General features: G+C 47.0%; 1 protein-coding gene across 1 annotated transcript in view; it reads right to left on the bottom strand.

Moving 5' to 3' along the window:
• adck1 (aarF domain containing kinase 1) overlaps positions 1-20,531 on the bottom strand; it is an 85,162-nt gene that overhangs the window by 47,869 nt on the left and 16,762 nt on the right. The window contains exon 4 of the mRNA XM_083682950.1: positions 7,183-7,386. Within this exon, the coding sequence (XP_083539076.1) occupies positions 7,183-7,386 (204 nt within the window). The remainder of the gene's footprint in view (positions 1-7,182; positions 7,387-20,531) is intronic.

The raw sequence follows: 20,531 nt of genomic DNA, 5'->3' as shown, positions 1-20,531 counted from the left end.
ACTGCACTGGGGGATGGCAGGGCTGGTAGTAACACTCCCAGTGTTTGGCACAGTGATGAAGAGGATGAGGACACAGGAGGAAGAGCCCATATGGAGACAGGAAGGACAGGGCGAGCCTGCCCTCTGTGGGGGGGTGGGGTGGGTAGAGGGTAGAGTGTGTTGTGTTCATGACTGTGCGTGTGTGTGTGTGTGTGTGTGTGTGTGTGTTGAGGAATGAACAGAGGGCACGGTGTCACATTCATATGGTCCCACGCAACGTGGCCACCCATGTGATATTTTTGCATCCGGTCCATTGAATTGAATTGGAAAAACCTCATGTCCTTTCATATCTGTGCGTGTGTGTGTGTGTGTGTGTGCGTGCGATTCCGATCAAGTGTGTGAGTGTGTGTGTTCCCTCTGAGGAGTGACCAGTAGCTGTCTGCACTGAGAGGCAGTGAGAATAGGCTGTCGGCACTGAGAATAGGCTGTGTCACATGTTAATGGGCCCCCCACCGAAAGAAAGAGGGGAAACCCAGCACTGCAGGAATGTTCCTCTCTCCCTGCAGAGACTACTACAGGGCTGTTCCCCTCTCTCCCTACAGAGACTACTACAGGGCTGTTCCTCTCTCCCTGCAGAGACTACTACAGGGCTGTTCCTCTCTCTCCCTACAGAGACTACTACAGGGCTGTTCCCCTCTCTCCCTACAGAGACTACTACAGGGCTGTTCCCCTCTCTCCCTACAGAGACTACTACAGGGCTGTTCCCCTCTCTCCCTACAGAGACTACTACAGGGGCTGTTCCCCTCTCTCCCTGCAGAGACTACTACAGGGCTGTTCCCCTCTCTCCCTACAGAGACTTCTACAGGGGCTGTTCCTCTCTCTCCCTACAGAGACTTCTACAGGGCTGTTCCTCTCTCCCTGCAGAGACTACTACAGGGCTGTTCCTCTCTCCCTACAGAGACTACTACAGGGTTGTTCCTCTCTCCATGCAGAGACTACTACTACAGGGCTGTTCCCCTCTCTCCCTACGGAGACTACTACAGGGCTGTTCCTCTCTCCCTACAGAGACTACTACAGGGCTGTTCCCCTCTCTCCCTACAGAGACTACTACAGGGCTGTTCCTCTCTCCCTGCAGAGACTACTACAGGGCTGTTCCTCTCTCTCCCTACAGAGACTACTACAGGGCTGTTCCCCTCTCTCCCTACAGAGACTACTACAGGGCTGTTCCCCTCTCTCCCTACAGAGACTACTACAGGGGCTGTTCCCCTCTCTCCCTGCAGAGACTACTACAGGGCTGTTCCCCTCTCTCCCTACAGAGACTTCTACAGGGGCTGTTCCTCTCTCTCCCTACAGAGACTTCTACAGGGCTGTTCCTCTCTCCCTGCAGAGACTACTACAGGGCTGTTCCTCTCTCCCTACAGAGACTACTACAGGGTTGTTCCTCTCTCCATGCAGAGACTACTACTACAGGGCTGTTCCCCTCTCTCCCTACAGAGACTACTACAGGGCTGTTCCTCTCTCCCTACAGAGACTACTACAGGGGCTGTTCCCCTCTCTCCCTACAGAGACTACTACAGGGTTGTTCCTCTCTCCATGCAGAGACTACTACTACAGGGCTGTTCCCCTCTCTCCCTACAGAGACTACTACAGGGCTGTTCCTCTCTCCCTACAGAGACTACTACAGGGGCTGTTCCCCTCTCTCCCTACAGAGACTGCTACAGGGTTGAGTGACACTTCTCTATATCCTTAAGTTTGAAGACCCGTTCAGTGGTCGGTGGGCTCTTGCGGTGTGTGCAGGCTTGAGGTTGGCTGGGGCCTCTGCTGTCGGTCCCTCCCAGTGCAAGCGTACGTCTACTCTGTCACGGGCCGGCCCGCCAGAGGGACATCAGCGGTGTAGAGGAGGGCAGCAGCATGAGGCCCGAGATTCCCAGAGCCAGCGCTGTGACCTTTCCAGCCCACGCGGTACTGGCTCCGGGCATCTCGTGGCTCATGCTGCTGTCCCCTCTACCCTCCTGATGTCCCTCTGGCAGACCGGCCCGTGACAGAGTGGACGCGTTATAAGCAGGCGCTGGCCTTGTGTCCTTTAGATGTATTTTAGATGTCCCTGAGATGTGCCAGGGGACTCATGCCACCTGCTTTAACATTGACTTTCTCTTCTACTGTTTAGGGTATCGGTTTTTCTACACTCCAGTTCCTGAATTCGTCCAGGCCGAGTCTAGCCTCACCCTATATCCTGGTCCTTGCCGCCCCCACCCGGGTCCCCATCAGAAAGCTGCCCCTCACTATGGACCCCTGAACTCTTGCACCACACCACATGCCATATTAGTTTACTGTTCAGAACCTGATCAGCCAGAGGAGGATGGGTCCCCCTGGGGTCTGGTTCCTCTCAAGGTTTCTTCCTCCCAGGGGCTTAGTTGTTGGGGTCTATGGTAAGATTTTAGACAATATTGTTTGTATTGTATTTATTGTTTACATTGTTTAGTTTAGGTTATTTTTTTTTTTTGTTGTGAAGCACTTCATGACATTTGTCTATGCAAAAAGTTTGATACAAATACATTTAATTGAAGGCCCTTTTACAATGTAAACATTATTGGTCTAAGGATATTGAATATCATGGATTTTACAGGTATTCAGCTTTTGTCCATACCAATGATGAGAGAGAGAAAGAGTGTGTGTGTGTGTGTGTGTGTGTGTGTCTTCACAAGGGAAAAAAACCTATCCGCTACACAATCCGCATTGTAGCAGAACAGATCCGACAGTACAAGACAAAGTATGTGCGAGTAGAGGAAAGGGGAGAAATGGAGTGAGAGAATGAGAGTAAAGGAGGTGGGAGGGAGAAAAAAAGGAAGGAACGAGGGGAGGAAGAGATGAATCGAGATTCGCGACTGACTTTACAGTTCGTGCATCATCAACTCAGCATGTTACGAGAAAAAAACACTACAAAATCAACTCACACGCACGCACGCACACACACGCACACACACACACACACACACAAACTATTGCGCATCATTAGGAAGATGGTGCACATTTACATGCACAGCGGGCTGCGTTGGAATGGAAAACACTGTGTTGGCAGCAGCAGTGGTGGCAGTATCTAGAGAATCCCTTGTTTTACCCGTGTACCTGTATTTACCTCGGTAAGTTCATGAGATCACATCAGAAGTTACTCTCCGACCCTCTCTCGTCCCCCTCGCCTGTTTTTAAACGCCATCATCATCATCATCATCAAGATCCTCCGCTTTCCCTATTTTCTCCCCCTACCTCCTCTCTTTCACTCCGTTTACCATTCGTACCCCTTGTTCTCCCTCTTTTGCCCTCCTTGGTAGCCTGACCTTCTCTTTCCCTCCTCCACTCCCTCCCTCCCTCCCTCCATCCTCTCTCTTATGTAATGCAGCATGGTAGTATGGACATACGGTAGCACAGACATGCTCTGGTCGCCGGCCTGGAACTCTGTGACTAGACTGCCATCTGTCGTTGGCTGCACTGAGCTGAGTGAGTGTGTGTGTGTGTGTGTGTGTGTGTGTGTGTGTGTGTGTGTGTGTGCGCGTGTGTGCATGCATGCGCGTGTCCTGACCTATCTGACTACCTTCGATTAAGTCGACACTACAGGATGTTTGCATAATTTCAGCCGCCCGTTCTAAAAATAAGCGCTCAAGAGCCAAGAAATTACCTGATTGGACAGTCAGCGGCACACCTCCCCGCTGGCATGAGCAAAAGCTTATTTGGTGTGTTCCCCTTCAACTGGGGACTGTGTGGTCTAATGAGATAAGAAATCCATTAACAGTATATCATGAACCGCACAGCCAAAGCTTAAGCCAACATTTTGATGTAAAGAATTAGTGACAAAGATCCTGTAGCATGTAGTTAATGTGATTTACTTTCCGCCAATAAACCCTGCATGGCAGAGCAGCTGCAAAGTTGCGCACGCACGTACACAGGTGCGCACACACACACAGACACACACACACAAACACACACACACACACACACCTCTAGCCAGAGAGAGAGAGAGAGAGAGAAAGAGAGAGTTATTCTGCCAGTATTCTGCCGGTAACCTCCCCTCAAGAGTGTGTGATGTTCTAAGCGTGCATGACGTGTATCCACTCTTGGCATTAGGTGGCCTAAATGATCACGGAAAAAAAACAAAGCCGCGGTAGAAGATCAAGTGAGATTCACCCGCGTGAACACTTCGCCATTCCACAAACTCCCCTTCCCTCTGCTTTTTTGAACATGTATATTTTGCTAAATTACCCCCCCCCCCCCCACACACACACACACACACACAAATGAAACCACATAAAGTACTAATGCCTTGCTATCATTCACTGTCATATCCGGGGGGGGGCTGGTAGACGTCGAAATCTGAGGACGGGCTCATTGTATTGCATGGATGATACAGTACCATTTCTCATTCCGATCTATGCATTACAATTTGTATTGAACCTTTATTTATCCAGGGGAAAACACACTGAGACCAAGGTCTCTTTTGTGGGTGTGCCTTGTCCCCAATATAAATACAATTACAAAACAACACATCCAACAAATAGACAACACAGCAAAATACTAAATACACACACTAACCAATCAAAACAAGAGCACGCCCCTGTGAGGTGATCCCCTAACCAAGGACTTAAAACGCCTATGTGGGACCAAGTGCTCCAACCTCGGTCTACCCTGAGGACCGTTCCAAGTCTGAGGAGCACAGTAGCTAAAAGCAGTTTTCCTAATTCGGTAGACGCCTGTGGGACATTAAAAAGTAGAAAGTTCTGAGAGCGTGTCTGATCACCACTAGGTCGCCGTGAAAAGTAATGACGTGAGTTAAAATGGGAGACTTAAAAAGAACTGCTTTATATACAGTATGTTGGGTGTGGAATTTATCCCCAGAAACGAACCACAGAGCAAAGCGATAAACGGAGTCTAGCGGGTTTAAGACCCGAGGCTGCCGTGTGCATGTCAATTGGGTCGCCGTAGTCGAGGACAGGGAGGAGCGTCGCCTTCTTCCTATCCTCAAAGGTGGAGCAGGACTTCTATACGAAAACAAATATTTGAACTCTCAAATTCAGTTTTTGCAACAGTAGAAGGTTGACAGTCTATCATCAAGCCAAATACTCAGGTAGTTTTAACGAGGAACTTGTTCAATTTGGGCTCCCTTCAGGGTACAAATATGCAGATCACTGTAATGAATGTTACGGGATCTAGATAAAATCAAATCTGCATATATGTTGTGTGTGTCACGCACAGCTGCTCGTACATCCGTAATCTCCTCAGAAATATGCTGAATGACGGGAGAGAGAGAGAGAGAGCTGGGGTAAAAATTATAATAGACCCCACCAATGAATGCCTTTACATGTATATATATATATATATATATATATATATATAAAAAGAGAGACGCCCGAAATGATTTCCAATGCTGGCTGGAAACGGAGACAAAGTAATATCAGGCCTGCTCACGCTTTGCAGAGAGCCCATCTAGAGGAAGTACGGTAGGAATTGAGAAAACAGACATTTTCGAACCATGCAAGAACAATTGACCAATGTAAAAGTGAGATATTGTGGTGGGAATATAATTAGGTAAAAAATTGTCAGATGGAATCTATATATATATATATAGATATTTTTTAAAGGAATATAGTCATCTGCTTTGAATTTGAAACAAGCCTGCGGCCTGACATTTATTGACACCAAAAACACTTCTAAAGGATAGTGCAAACTCTTCATTTCGTACATCAAACAGAAATTTCAAGGCCCTCTACAAACGATGTACAGACATGTTTAATGACGACGAGGGGCTGATTTCAGGACGACTTGAATCAAGTCCTTCATAACTAGACGACACTAACATCTAGTATGTCTGCCTTTCAAATCCAATCTATATGGCGACGCTTTTAAGACTTCAACAAACACACGGCTTCACTAACAACAGAATATGCAGGTGTCAAAAATGTATATAGAAAATAATTCATCGTTCCAATCTCTCCATAAGGTTCTTGTGTGAGATGTTGTCAGTTGTAGAGGTGTAGTTTGTCACTTTCACAAGAATACCATGTCACTATTTGACACATGAACGCCTTAAGTAGGTATCTTGGACTAGCCTAATCCAGTGTCTGTGGAGGAGGGGGTCTAGGATCAGTATTTGGCAGTGAGAGTGCCTTGAGGGACAGTCTGCCTCCTTGCACCTCTGTGGTATCAATACTTCCTTATCTAAATAGAACCAGGGGGACTGGGGAGAGCAGCTTTGGCTCTCCCTCTGACAGTGTCTCAGACATCAACTGGTGTGTGTGTGTGTGTGTGTGTGAGAGAGAGAGAGAGAGAGAGAGAGAGAGAGAGAGAGTGAGTGAGTGAGTGAGTGAGTGAGTGAGTGAGTGAGTGAGTGTGTCTGTGTGTGCGTGTGTGAGAGAGAGAGATGGAGAGAGAGAGAGAGAGAGAGAGAGAGAGAGAGAGAGAGAGAGAGAGAGAAGAAGAGTGATGTGAGAGAGAAACAGAGATGGCTAAGCAGAAAAGATACGAGGAACTGAAAGATAATTTTGCAGCCGCACTGTACCCAACTAACCATGACAGTACCATCACCAGCTCAAGCCCAAACACACACACACACACACACACACACACACACACACACGGATCAGAGCATGACAGAGGGAACAGGCAACGGCGTCCCAAAATAACAGAACAATTACCTTGTCTGAGCCAAGGTCTAAATGCCTGTCATAACAACCTGCTCTCAGAGAGAACACAGTCTAAGAGTCCAAAAGCTATCAACACCCTTTGAGAACGTTTTGAGAACGTTTTGAGAACGTTTTCGAGGACCGGAAAAACAGAGACTTCCAGGAGAAAAATGCACTAGTTCTTTAAGAAGGCAGGACTAGAGTGCTGACACGAGGCCCTTCACATGTCTCTCCCTCGATTTTCTTGTTTTCGTCTCTCTCAAGACTTTGACCGTAGTGTCCCAAAAATAGAGCGACAGTTCAGACAGAGGTGGCTGCTCTATTCCGTCATCTAACACTGATGAATATAGTCAGAGTCACGCACATCCACACACACACACACACACACACCTCTATACCCCCCCCCCCCCCCCACATCCACACACACAAACTCCCACCCAAACACACACACACACACACTCCCACCCAAACACACACACACACTCCCACCCAAACACACACACACACACACACACACACACATATATCCCACCTCTTTGCCCAGCTCTTCCCTGATGACCTGCTGGATGTCCTCCATGGTGCTCTGCGGCGCCTGGCTGTGGAGGATCTTGAGTGTGGAGGTGTACTCCTCGGGTAGGAGGTAGTCCAGGGCGCCCAGATGCTGGCCGACCTTGATGAAAGTGCCCCTGTTGGCACAGCACAGGTCCCGCAGCCTCTCCGCCGAACGACGGTGCACCTAGGAGGGGGGACGGAGGGGGGACGACACAAGCACATTTGTTTATTTTGACATTTTTAATTGTCACAGTCGCGAGCGTCATCGTCGACGTCGTCGGTGGCGAGAACGTGGGCCGCACGCACGCACGCACACGTGCTGGGACTGGGCATTGCTAAGGGAACGGGAAGAGTGTTTGTGTGTGTGTGTGTGTGTGTGTGTGTGTGTGTGATGCGTGCGTGTGTGATAGCGAGAAATCATGTTTGTGCGTATGTGTGTGGCATTGTAGCGTCTGGTCTCCTTGAGCCAGCTGGTGGAGTTGATAATGCTTATAGAGTGGCTCCCTCCTGGGACCAGCTCAAATAAAGGGCCGTGAAATGAGCTCCCCTTAACCTCTCTAACCCCCCTGCCACACACACACACACACACACACACACACACAGTCAGGCCCCATGGGACCAGTCCACATCAGCACTGTCTGAGAACAGAGGGAGAGACAGAAAGAGAGGGGGAATGAGACAGTGACAGCAGAAGACAGGGGAGAGAGAAAAGTTGAGGAGCGTAATCGAACACACACACACACACACACACACACACACACACACACACACACACACACACACACACACACTTGCTGCAGACTCTGGGAATGCAGAATGCAGTGGGTGGGGGATTTGAGGCTGTCCTGTGGGCAATTTAGTGTGTGTGTGTGTGTGTGTGTGCGCGTGCGTGCGTCCGTGCGTACGTGCGCATTGCTCCAGATCCACTCGAGGCACAACACACTCTTCACCACAATCGGATGTGACAGCGCTGAGATAATTACCCAAGCAATTAAAAGAAATTTCATTCTCAGTTGATCCCAACACATGGGCTGTTTTAACCCCCAAACCCACTGAACACACAGCAGAAGAATGAAGGGACGGGTGGAAAAAGAAGGGAAGAAACTGAGAGAAGGAGAAGAGAGAGGGGGATGAGAAAGGAGGGGGGGAGAAGGAGGTGGGTAATGATAAGGAAATAAAACAGGGGCCTTGGGGGAAGAGAGGAAACACCGGCTGGGGGGCCCAAGAAGGACAGAGTGAGAAAGAGGAGGAGTGGAGAGAAGGGGGGGGGGGGGGGGGGGAGAAGAGGGGAAATATGAAGGAGAAGAGAAGGAGGTGCAGAAGGTTAGAGAGGGAGGGTGAGAAAGGGATGGGAAAGAGTTGGGGAGTTGGGAAAGAGTTGGGAGTGGAAGAAAGAGGAGTTGGGGAGAGGAGAACACGGGGGTGATGGAGAGAAAACGAAGGGATGAGGAAGGAGTGAAGGAGAAGGAGGATGAAGAGAGAGAGAGAGAGAGGATAGCAGCGCGGAAGATTACAAGGAGGAAATGCAGGATGGGAGGAGGAATCGCATAAGAAAGAGGAAAAGGTGTGAGAGGAGGGGGAGGTAGGAGGTGAAGGAGGAGAAGGAGAGTGGATGAGGAGAGGAAGAGGGAGAGGAGAAGGAGGAGGAGGAGGAGGAGGAGGATGTTGTTGGGGTTATTTTTCTCCTCTTCCTTGGTTTATCCTTCTGTGAAACAAAGTGTGGCACCTGTCATTTTCAGGTCCTGGCACCCGGTGGCCCACCAAACTGGCACAATCCTTCTCTCTCTCTCTCTCTCTCATCCCTCTACCGCCTCTCCACTTCCTCTCCCTCCTCCTCCTTGGCTGCAGGCAGGGCAGTAACACCCTAACTCCACCGGGGGCAGCGTCATGGCTCGAGAGTTGCATCGCTGAGGCAATGTAGATCCTTATGGGGCGTGAAGGGAACGGCACTCCGGGATAGGCTGATCCCACCCCGCGGCCCACTCTCTTGAAACACAAGGCGTCCAATCGCAGGGCCTTCCGAGAGCAAAGCCTATTAACATACCCGAAAGCAGCTGGATTGTGGCGTTTTACATACAACAGTACAAGAGTGCGCGCGCACGCGCGCACACACACACACACACACACACACACACACACACACACACACACACACACACACAGTATCCCCAGCCCCCTCACTCTCTCTCACTCCACCAGGCTCATTATCACTGAGCTGCTGCAAGAGGAGTCTGAGCACCATGACTGTGTGTGTGTGTGTGTGTGTGTGTGTGTGTGATTGTAGCAGTGGCAGGGCTCATATTGGCTATTGAAGCTAATGACAGATTCCAGCAAAAGAAACGAGAGTGCACATGAGCAACACACACACACACACACACCACACATTTAGTGGACCAGTGAGAAATCACAGGACCCTAACAGGGTCATCTTCACAGCCAGTGCACTAATAGGAGCCAATGTAGTTCACGTATAGAGAGATACTCAGGTAGAAGACAATAACGTGAAAGGGACATTACAATGACATGCTGAACAAAAAAACAAATCTACCAAAAAAGGTTAACCTGGCTGGCCTCATCTCCGGAACTGTCTTAATAAGCCCAACAACCTCAGGATTTAGGGGAGAGAGAAGAGGGGGGTGAAGACTATCTAGAAGGAGAATACATGGGTACAAACGTTTCTCTTGTTCTTTTGGACGACCTAGGAGCGTTGCGGACTCGTCTGTGCGTTAGGCGAAGGGTTGACGAAAGGGGATGTGGAATGTTCTGCTCATCCCACTGCACGACTCAAGCATTGTCCATGGACAGTGTCCGTGGACAGGCCTTTTGGGCGAGGCGACCATACGTAACAAATGGGAATCCATCCATAAGACCACGCTCTTCACCATTGGTTGATGTTAGTGTTTCCAGTGTAATCATTGAATTCGATCAATACTACGCACAATTCCATTATTGGAAGCAATTTGATTTGTACAATCGAATAAGGCCATTGTTTTTTGTGTATAAATAAAACGGTAAAAAAGTATTTAAACCTGTTGTCGAATGTGGAGTGAGAGCGTGACTTCAGGCTACTTTAACCAAGTTGCGCCAAAAGTGTCCCAACGTTCTCCCCCAATCTCGACTCAAGAGAGAGGGAAAGACGGAAGGACGGAAGAAATGAGGAAAGGAAAGAAGGAAGGAAGGAATGAAGGGCGAAAGGACAGAGAGTAGGAAAGGAGAGCTTCAGAGTCGTAAATTCCTCTCCAGCCATTGAGGTTGAGAAACCGCACTCTTGACACCTTACATTTATGACCACTGGAAGACATCAAGCCCTGATCTGTCATTAGCCAGTACTGTATAGACCCAAGCGCTTGTCTTAAGCGAGGGTTAAATCGGCGTCTGGCTCGTATTACCGCCGGTGGCCCTGCAACTAAGATGGCTAATCGATGAGCTATTAATGCAGTCTGTATATGCCAGACAGGAGCGAGCACAAATTCATGCCGTTGATCAATAAAACCTAGATAGAGAGCTAAGAGAAAGGTGTGTGTGTGTGTGTGTGGGGGGGGGGGGTTCCATTTGACCTTCTTTGATAATCATCGACAGGGTCACCTCCGGTCCTGGAAAGCTGAAGTGTAAAGACTTTGGGTTTGGTTCTTCCGTCACCACAATAATACTTGACGAAGAGTCTGTCTGTTACACGCACGGACGCACACACACACGCACACGCACACTTTAGAACACAATGGACTGGTACCGACAGGGTACTGGGGAAGTGACAGTGAAAATTGGATTCTTCTGAACACATCAAAACACAAAAATGCATTAAAACATTACCTGTAGTCATCTTGTCCTAAGGGGGGTTGCAAAGTCATTGTTGGGAAAACATTTTGTGCTTTCTGTCAAAATGTTCCGTCATTCTATGAATGGTAACATGTTTACAATAAACTGAAATAGTGGTAGGCCAGACGTTCTCAGAACCCAGGGCGGTAGATTTCCTCAGCGTCTTTTCCCTCCTGCGTTTCCCCGAAAATAATAAAAGACTCTCGGTGTGATTCTATTATCGTAGAGCTGAACAAAAACGTTTATTGTTTGGGAGCAACAAAGAAAAAAGGAATTTCAGAATGATTTCATCTGGAATAGCCCAGTTACCATTTCCTACTGACTGTGACTTTCCGGGTTTTGCAAACCTAGCCCAAGGGTTAACAAATCCGTAGTTATAGTTGCCTCGTTCTGGAACTGTCTCTCAATCTCTGAAGTCTGCCGTCAATACAGGCGCACACGCACACACACGCGCACGCACACACACACACACACGAGTGTTTAAAATTGTCCTTTATTGACCAATTTCTATCTCCCTGCCTTGCCCACTCTCGGCCTGAGATAGCGAGGGCCAGATGGAGGGCCGGGGGGGGAACGGGAGGGGTGTTGGCAAGCTCCTAGTGGTGACAGAAACATTACCATCCAGTAATGAGTCACCCGAAGGGGAACGGGGGGGGGGGGGGGAGATACGCTGGAGACTAGGTCAGCTCTGTGACGACGGAGGTGTAGGGGCCCTTTGGTGGAGCTGTGGGTCCCATTGGTGGAGCAACGGACTATGCGCTGCTGTGAGGTGTAGCATCACCGCAGTTCCTCCCTCGGTGTAGCTCTGAACTCAGGTTCAGGATGAAGTAACAGAAGAGTGTGACCCCCACCAAGCTGGGGATACTGTTTGAGGCCCCTGGTGGAGGCTAAGGGGAGGCTTGGTAAAGGTATAGGTCCTGTGACAGAGCTTCGGGGCCTACTCAGAAGCCGGTGGTTGAGCTTCAGCATGAGGCCCAGGGTTGAGGACATGTATGATATGAGAGGAGGTCGTTATCGTCTCTGTGGTGGAGCTTTGGGTCCCACAATAGAGCTCCAAGCTTGGGTCTATACAGTGAAACTTAAGGGTTCTGTGTCGATATAACAGGCCAGACAAGGGGAGCACAAGATACAGAACAAAAGAATACAAAGAATAAAATCAACAAACTTAACCAGACATAACAATGACAATTTACTGCGACATCCATTTACTTTGTCTGAAATAATTTGTATTTTCGGTCGTTTAGCAGATGCTCTGATCGGCTGTGACTGAAAACAATAAGTGCATTCAAATGAAGAGGCTCTTAAGGAGGCTCTTCAAACGTCACTTCCAAAGTCCCACAGCCTGTCTCTGATATTCATTAGGAATCCCCGCCATGCTTGTGTCCTGTCTTAAATGAGCTGATTGCTATTCCGATCCAGCCCCTGTGTGTGTGTGTGTGTGTGTGTGTGTGTGTGTGTGTGTTTGGGTGTGTTGTCTTGGCCAGACGGAAGGTCTGTTCAGATTAAGGGGAGGTCAGATGCCGCATCCAAAAGACAACGCTAACGGCTTGACTAGCTGCAGAGGGTTTAAATGACTACTGTAGGCGGAGACAGGGTCAATGCGATGCATTGCAGACACATAGATAGATAGATAGAAACTTTACACACAGGCACACACACACACACACACAGGCACACACACACACACACACACACACACACACACACACACACACACACACACACACACACATACTGAAGGCTGAAGCATCAGAAGCACACACACACGGTCCAAAGGAATTTCATCAGATTTACAAAAGGGCAGTTGGGTGACTATTTCACACGAGCAGTATCAAAGTTGACCTATCAGGGAAAAGTAGGAAGATGCAATTTGAGCTCTCACAGTGTGTGTGTGTGTGTGTGTGTGTGTGTGTGTGTGTGTTGTAGAGATAAGGGGGGGTCACACCTTCCCCTTTGTTCCCTGTCCTAAACCATGCACAAACACATTCCCCACTCTGAGGTTCCATTGGGGCCAAGACAGACTTCCAGTTGGTCTTATCTGATCCCTTATCACCAGGGACCCCTCAACAGACCCAAAACCAAGGAGCACTGGCTTTGCATCAGAAGGTGCAAATGGCCAACACCACCCCCACACCCTAAGGAAGGTTCAGAGAAGGCACCCACAAAACACAGACAAAGGGATCTGTGCACATGACTGACTGATCATTTCTTAAACACATTAGAAATGCCGTATTACGTATTACCTGTGAATGTATTTAGAATAGTGTGTGTAGTCCTTGCAATTTACTTATCTTGTAATCACTTACTGTGTGTGTGTGTGTGTGTGTGTGTGTGTGTGTGTGTGTGTGCGCGCGTGTGTAAGCGTGCGTGCGTGGCGTGCAGATCTGCCTGTGTGGTCTTTGAAATTCAATAGCCGGAAATAGAATGTTCAGACACAAGCCATTTCAGTGTGGTCATTAATTACACGAGACGTTGAATAGCATTATCCAGCAGGTTGACGAAAACAAGTATTGTGATTGGCCGAGAAGCCTTCGCAGGAGTGATTTAATAACGATAATGTCAAGGTTAAATCACTACTATTATGATATACCTACACCGTCGTAGATTTGTTTATGCCTTTCCCTATGTATCACTTGTTGTATTGGGAACTATATTTCTCAGTGCAGGGTAGAAACCACCGTAATCTATCATGAAATAAATACTTAAAGCATTGTTTTCTTGTCAGAATTTTCGGATTTGTTGTGTAACCGTTAAAAAGCAATAATGCCCTCGAGGCCGTGATTTATCATCGGTATTGTCACTTGGTAGGGGGTTTGCGGGCGCGGTACGTCGTGGCTAATAACTCCCCCTAGACGTGACGATATTAACGATAAATCAAGGCCTCGAGGGCATTATTGCTTAAATACCCTGCAGTGAGGGCTTTCAGGGTTTTAGAAGTGTGTGTTTGCTGTTACAGATCAGATTACAATGTGTCTTTTTTTCCCATTTACGCCTGTCTTTTTACGTGAACATAATCAGGATGTGGACAGTATGTGGATACAGGAGTTCATTTCCTTAGGAAATAAAGGTTTTACTGGGCACTTAAGTATTGATCAATAGGGGTTTAAACACAGGAAAGAGGATTATTCTCATTGGGCCTATTCTCATTGGGGTGTTAAAGGGATAATTTACCCCTAAATCAAAATATGTCAGTCATCAAGTAAGATACTTTCTGGTTTTTACCTTACATTACTATACAGCCCTGGCATTTCAAACCCCCATTTACTGTACCACGATTTAAACCACTGATGAAACATAGAGAATCACATAAACAACATATCAGAATCAGAATCAGAATTCTTTCATTTCGCCCAGTATATTTGCACATACAGGAAATTGACTTGGTGAGGTTGGTGCATGGGACAGAAAAAACAACAGCAAATGCTGACAAGAAATGTACAAAATAGCAAAACATTAACAAAATATACGATAAAACGTATGTAGATGTAATGTAGATGTTTTGTTTCTCATCGGGGCGACGAGGCGCTCTTTAGGACCGTTCGGCCAGAATCAGGGGGTTGACAGGCCTGTGCAGGTGTTGTGCCTGACTACCTGTCCTCTCCTATTTGTGTGTGTGTGTGTGTGCGCGCGCGCGTGTGTGCGTACGTGCGTGCGCCTGCTAGTGTGCACGTGTAGTACATCTGTGTCGGGGGTTTATTTGACTCTGGGTCCACCTGCTATGGGCCGTGCGCGGAGGGCCGTGTAGAGGGCTGTAATTAAAGCATTGGATCTGGGGCCGATTCACCGAGGCTCCGGTCGATCGGCCAGCCTTCAGATGCTATTAAGCACAGATGGCAAATTGTTTTTCGAGGAATCCTTCCCTTCCTTTGTGCTCTCCCACTGTCCGCATGTGGTAACAAATTGCCGGGGTGAGGCAGGGTAATACAGAATCGGGCAGAACGGACTCCCCTTTAATTGCATGGAGAACCAGCGCCGTGAGGGATATTGGATTACGGCAAAATCGTACGTCGATCTTTTTCGCATGTGACCCGTGCGATCTAAAACACACAAAGACAACACACGCACGCCGTGTTTCAACACACACGCACAGACGCACACACGCACACACTCTCAGTACTAATCGAGGAGCCAGGAGGGTGGGTTTCGCCCCTCCATTCAGAGAAGAGTAGAGCAGGGCTGGGACTGTGCTAGTAATTGATTTCTGCTGCCACACGCTCTAAATGACTGGGATTAGTGGAGTATGAACAAGGCCTATTTATTATTGGGATGCTCATGATTAGCTCGTTACTCAGCACAGAGGAGCTCATCTAGCTCTCTGTCACTGGGGGGGGGGGGAAGAGGAGGGAATGTGGCTTCTGGTGTTAGCATTGAGAAATACAGTAACAAGGAATTACAACCCTCCTGTCTGAGTTGCCAACTCGGCCAGGTCTCCCTTGTAAAAAGTGGGACTTCCTGGTAAAATAAACGGGTACATCTATGTTGAATGAGGAGGCCTGGGGGAAGAGACATAAACTAGCTAAGACGGACGTGCTAATGGGCTAACTAAATGTGAGTGCTAGCATTGTAGAATTAGCATTGGACTAGCATTGTAGCATTAAACTAGCATTTGCTTGGATGTAGCAAGCTTTAAAATCTCTCTCAATTATTGATTTCATCTAGCTAACCACACTCACCTTGCACTTGTTTTAAGAATCTCTATGCACCCACTTCCTCTTTCCCCACATTGTTCACCATGAACCAGTAAGATTGGTTTTATAATCTAATACTCTATAAAGCTATGAGGCTTTTTTGGAGCTGAGATGTTTATTCTACTACTGTGATGGGAAGAAAAAGGAAAGAATAGGATAAGCATGAATACATTACTGACTGTCAAATGCAGGGGGGGGGGGGGGGGGGAAACAAAAGGGAGGTGGGAGAGAGGAGGAGGAAAAAAAGGAACAGTAGTGATTTTGCTGGGAGCCGCAGCTAATTTCATGCTCTGCATTTTATTTCATTTTATTTTCATGCATCGGCGACCGGCACCACACTGAAACGGTTCTACCATACGCTACTGGGTGCTTAACACATGAACGTGTGTGCAAGTGAGCACGAACGCGCACACGCACACACACACACACACACACACACACACACACACACACAGCCCCACTCATGCGCACTGGAACAGTACTCTATACGTAAGCTGAGAGAGAGAGAGAGAGAGAGACTTGGGTGTCTGATTCGTTCCTCTTTCCCTCTCACTCAGCGACAAGGGGGCTCCTCAGGGGGGCTCCTAAATTCTCTCAAAGACCCTACTGTATCATGCTAAACCCGTCATTATCATGCTGAATGGCATTCATATGGAGATAACACAATCATCATCACCATTTAGGGTATTTCAGAAGCGCTAGATTTTAGAACATCCATCTCCACTCTCTGCCCTCCACACAGAGAAACAGTCACTGAGGGAGTGCTACTTTCTTCCCTTACATTCAGAGCACCGGAGATACACAAACACTTGACAAATTGATGCGTGATGTTGGCTAATGTTTATGGATAATGGATTCCCAAGACCAATATTTTCCCATGCTAATCCATCCCTCACTCGCAGGTCTGTCTTCAAGAGTTTCCTATATTCCTGCACTCTACATTTCAGGCCTTCCACATTTGTTACCAAATATAAACATTTTAGGATGGGTTTCAGGTGGGTTCAAACAACAACACATCAGAAAATGCATTTTTTCAATGACAGTGTAAACCTCAAGTAAAACAGTTAAATGGCTCAGTTTAGAATCTAAGTGAAGCGTCAATTCCCACTGCCACTTCAACAAATGTTAAATATTCACACAGGGTGCTGTATGTAAAGGGGAAAAAATATGACATTCTCACATTTCCTGTATTAGTTCAGGAATATTAGCTCAATCGCATTTAATTGAACCTCAACCACAAGATATAACACTGCATTTAATATGAGAGGAGCTATATTGTTGATATCCAATTAATGAACTTCTTATCAAGGAATTACGAATGGATGAGGCGACTTCTGAACTTCACACAATATTAAATGAAGAATACACTTCATTGGCTGCAGTAAGCTCGGGAAAAAAATTAATACAATTTGCATCATGAGAACATACCTTAAGGATACAAAAACTCATTGCCCATCCAAGTCAAGTCATTAAATTGGAATGGTGTTTTTCTTAGCGATTTGAAAAACAGGTTTCATTTAAATGACCTTGGTTGGTTTGTGTGCTCAGAATACACCTAATTTTCTAGTCATTTAAAGCTAGTGGTGTTATCGTAGATAACTGTCATTTTAGCTAAACAAACGAACATGAAATTGTCTTTACCACTAAATCAATTACGCAATCTCGCAGAGGTGGGTGGTTTAGAAGTGACGCTCAGCAAACATTTTGCATTATGTAGGAAATCACCTTCATTTTCAACATACAAGCACACAAACAACAGGAAGTCATCGGAATTAATTCAACGCAAGGGCAATAACACACAGTAAAAATAACATACTTGGCAAGTCTCACAAAAAAACATCTCCCATATAAAAAAAGATGTATTCATTACTAATGGCCACCGCTGCCGGACTCCGAGATCCACAGTCGTGTTTGTGTTTACGAAGAATGTGTAATGGACCCTATCCCAACAGGAGCGTTGAACCTCTCTGACCTTACCAATCTGTGTATGAGCATGAGCGTGTGTGTGTGCGTGTGAGAGAGAGAGAGATAATGTGAGAATGTATGAGTTGGACTAGAAGTCCTCACATTGAGAGACAGCTTTCACCCTGTCCCCTGTGATTTGGTTGCCAACGTCCGTCGGGTAAACAGCAACAAGGCTCATTATGCAAATGAGCTCACTCTAAGCGCAAAGACAATCCCTGCCAAGCCCCCTCACTGCGGCCCAGGCATCCAAGCACAAGCATATTCTACACACCGAGCACCCCCCCTACCCCTCTGACAGATTAATGACACAATGGTTACAGAGTGCTCAAAAGGAAGGGTCAAAGCTCTGACATCCCTTTGTTTGATAGAGTAATTAAAACGTTCCGATTCTGGGTGTTATCAAACAGATGTCCCCGTCATTTCCAACCCCGCGGCCTGAGTGCTGAAATGAGGTGAGTATTATGCAGTCTCGCTCGAGGAAAAGTGCTCTTCCTTTGAATGTCGAGATCTGGACAAAAGGGAGTCTGATGCAAAGTAAATGGATACGATTTAAGATGCCGCTAGTATTTGGCCTAGTTTTTTAAAAAGTGTTTACAAATGCAAATTGGGCGATTCTGCAACCTTCTGGATTTAAAAAAAAAAAAACACCCTACAGCGTGTTTTAGTCACACATGGTTTGAATAATCATTTGGCAACCTTTTAGTTCTGTACCAAAACATGCCAAAAAGGCAACATTTTCCCACTCGTTCTCCATTTCCCTCTCTTCCCATCCCTCTCACCCTCGACAACAGAAAAATGGCTAACTTGAGCTTGTGCCCTGTTTCTTGTCAGTTTTTGTACTTTTCACTAAAAGGGTCAAATTCTGTATCGAAGAAAACACTTAATTTACAATAGCTCTGGATGTAAATGTGTCAAATGTGGGCAAACCGACAATAAATCCAAAATGAAACTCCTCTTACCATTATGATAATACAGCTGTCTCCACTTAGAGAGAGGGCAATTTAACATAATATCTCATTACATACTGTTATTCTTTTTGCTTCAGTTAGCACAGACGTAAGGACAAGTTAGCTACTACAGCCAGAGGGGAAATATGCAGGCCTGGTAACAGCAAATACAAAAGGCACTAAAAGTATCTGGACTAGCCAAAACACATATTATTTGTATGCCTAATGTTGCATGTTGACCGGTTGATGTTGTCTTTTTCTGCGATGTTGATGTCTTGTGTATTGGCTGGTGCCATCGCATGTCCTCTTTGAGGATCAATTGAGAATCATCTTCTCTGTTGATCTTGTGACCTTTAGAGTGTTTCTGTCTATCAGCACCATGACTGTAGTTCCCCCGGGATAAGGTCAGGTCAGGGTCGCCTCCAGAGGGAGGTAAGAGAAAGGTCCCCAGAGAAAGGTCTACTATGTGGGGTTCTACCAACCCGTCATCCTCCCCGGACACTCATATGACCTCGGAGTTAACCACATGGCTAATCTCCGCCTGGGCCTCTTTGTGTGTGTGTGTGTGTGTGTGTGTGTGTGTGTGTGTGTGTGTGTGTGTGTGTGTGTGTGTGTGTCTGTGTGTGTCTGTGTGTGTGTGTGTGTGTGTGTCACTCACTCTACAGTACAGACGAAACAAGCTGTGTCCAACAGTCTCAGAAACTTAACTTCAGGAACCCACCTGTGCCAGCCAAACGTTATACTCAGTAGAAAGTATAGACTAATTGAGGCCATTAGCAGTAATAATAGCTCACCTTCAAATTGTGCAAGCCCTGATAACTGATGTCAGAATAAATCTCTGGTGGGTTTTTTTTAGAAACCTTTTTTAGAAAACCTTCCAGCCCAGGACTCAGATGTAGACCTGGCCAATCCCCCAGTACAACAGACCCTGAGGTTGAAGACCAAAACATTTAATTCTCCACTAACAGCAATCAGAGTACTTTTATTGGTCCATTTGTGTTAATGGATAAATAGAAGGGCCCGCCATAAGTGCTGGTGAATTTGAACATCAGTCTTATAACGGTTATAGTGGAAGTATTAGCCTAGACTACTTGTGCTAAAAGCATTTTAATTAGCTTTCCGCAAGCCTATTAAATCAATGCCAGCGGAGTAATAAAATCAATTAGGAGGTATTGATTATGATAATGAATAATGTCACTCAAACAGTAGGCCAGAGTGAAGTTCCTTTAACAAGCAGTACATACAGTCCTCCCTTGCCCATACACATTGTGCCAGCTACTGTTTGTGTTGCCACCGCCTGTGGCGGAGAAGACAAAAATGACAGAAAAATGTAGTATTTATGGGTACTGCTTGAACTGGGCTTGTCAGTGTTCCTCTAAAACGCGCGGGGCGGCCGGGATACAAATGTTAAAATGCTCCAATTTCCCCTGTCAACTCCCTTGAGGATTCCTGCCGCAGACGTGTTTTCCCCCCCAAACGGCACTGCGGAAAGCCCCTGAAGGTCGGGAGTTACGTATCCCCCCCCAATATTTACATATGTCCCTCAGAACGGTCTGAGCTCAAACAATGACAGCTAACACTTACCAAAACAGAGCACCCTTCCCACCCTTGCTCTCTCTTCCTCTGTGAGACTCAACACTGACAAGAGGGACTGTGGTCAGTGCTGCCATCTAGTGTTGAAGGGAGTAAACACCATGTACAGTGCTGTACATTTTTCAACCAGTCTTCTTTCATCCTGATCCTGGGGACCCACAGTGCGTGCTCAGGCTTTCATTCCAGCCCAGTATAAACACACCTGATTGATCAGTCGGTTGATTGATTGATAAGTTCAAATCAGGTACGCTAGTTCTGGGCTGGAAAAGAAAGCATGTTGATCCTTGAGTGAGTCTTCGGGGACCAGGATTGACTGAAATG

The sequence above is a fragment of the Argentina silus genome (assembly GCF_951799395.1).
Source record: "Argentina silus genome assembly, chromosome: 13".
In the NCBI taxonomy this organism is placed as follows: Eukaryota; Metazoa; Chordata; class Actinopteri; order Argentiniformes; family Argentinidae; genus Argentina; species Argentina silus.
This window is presented reverse-complemented; position numbering and strand designations above follow the sequence as displayed.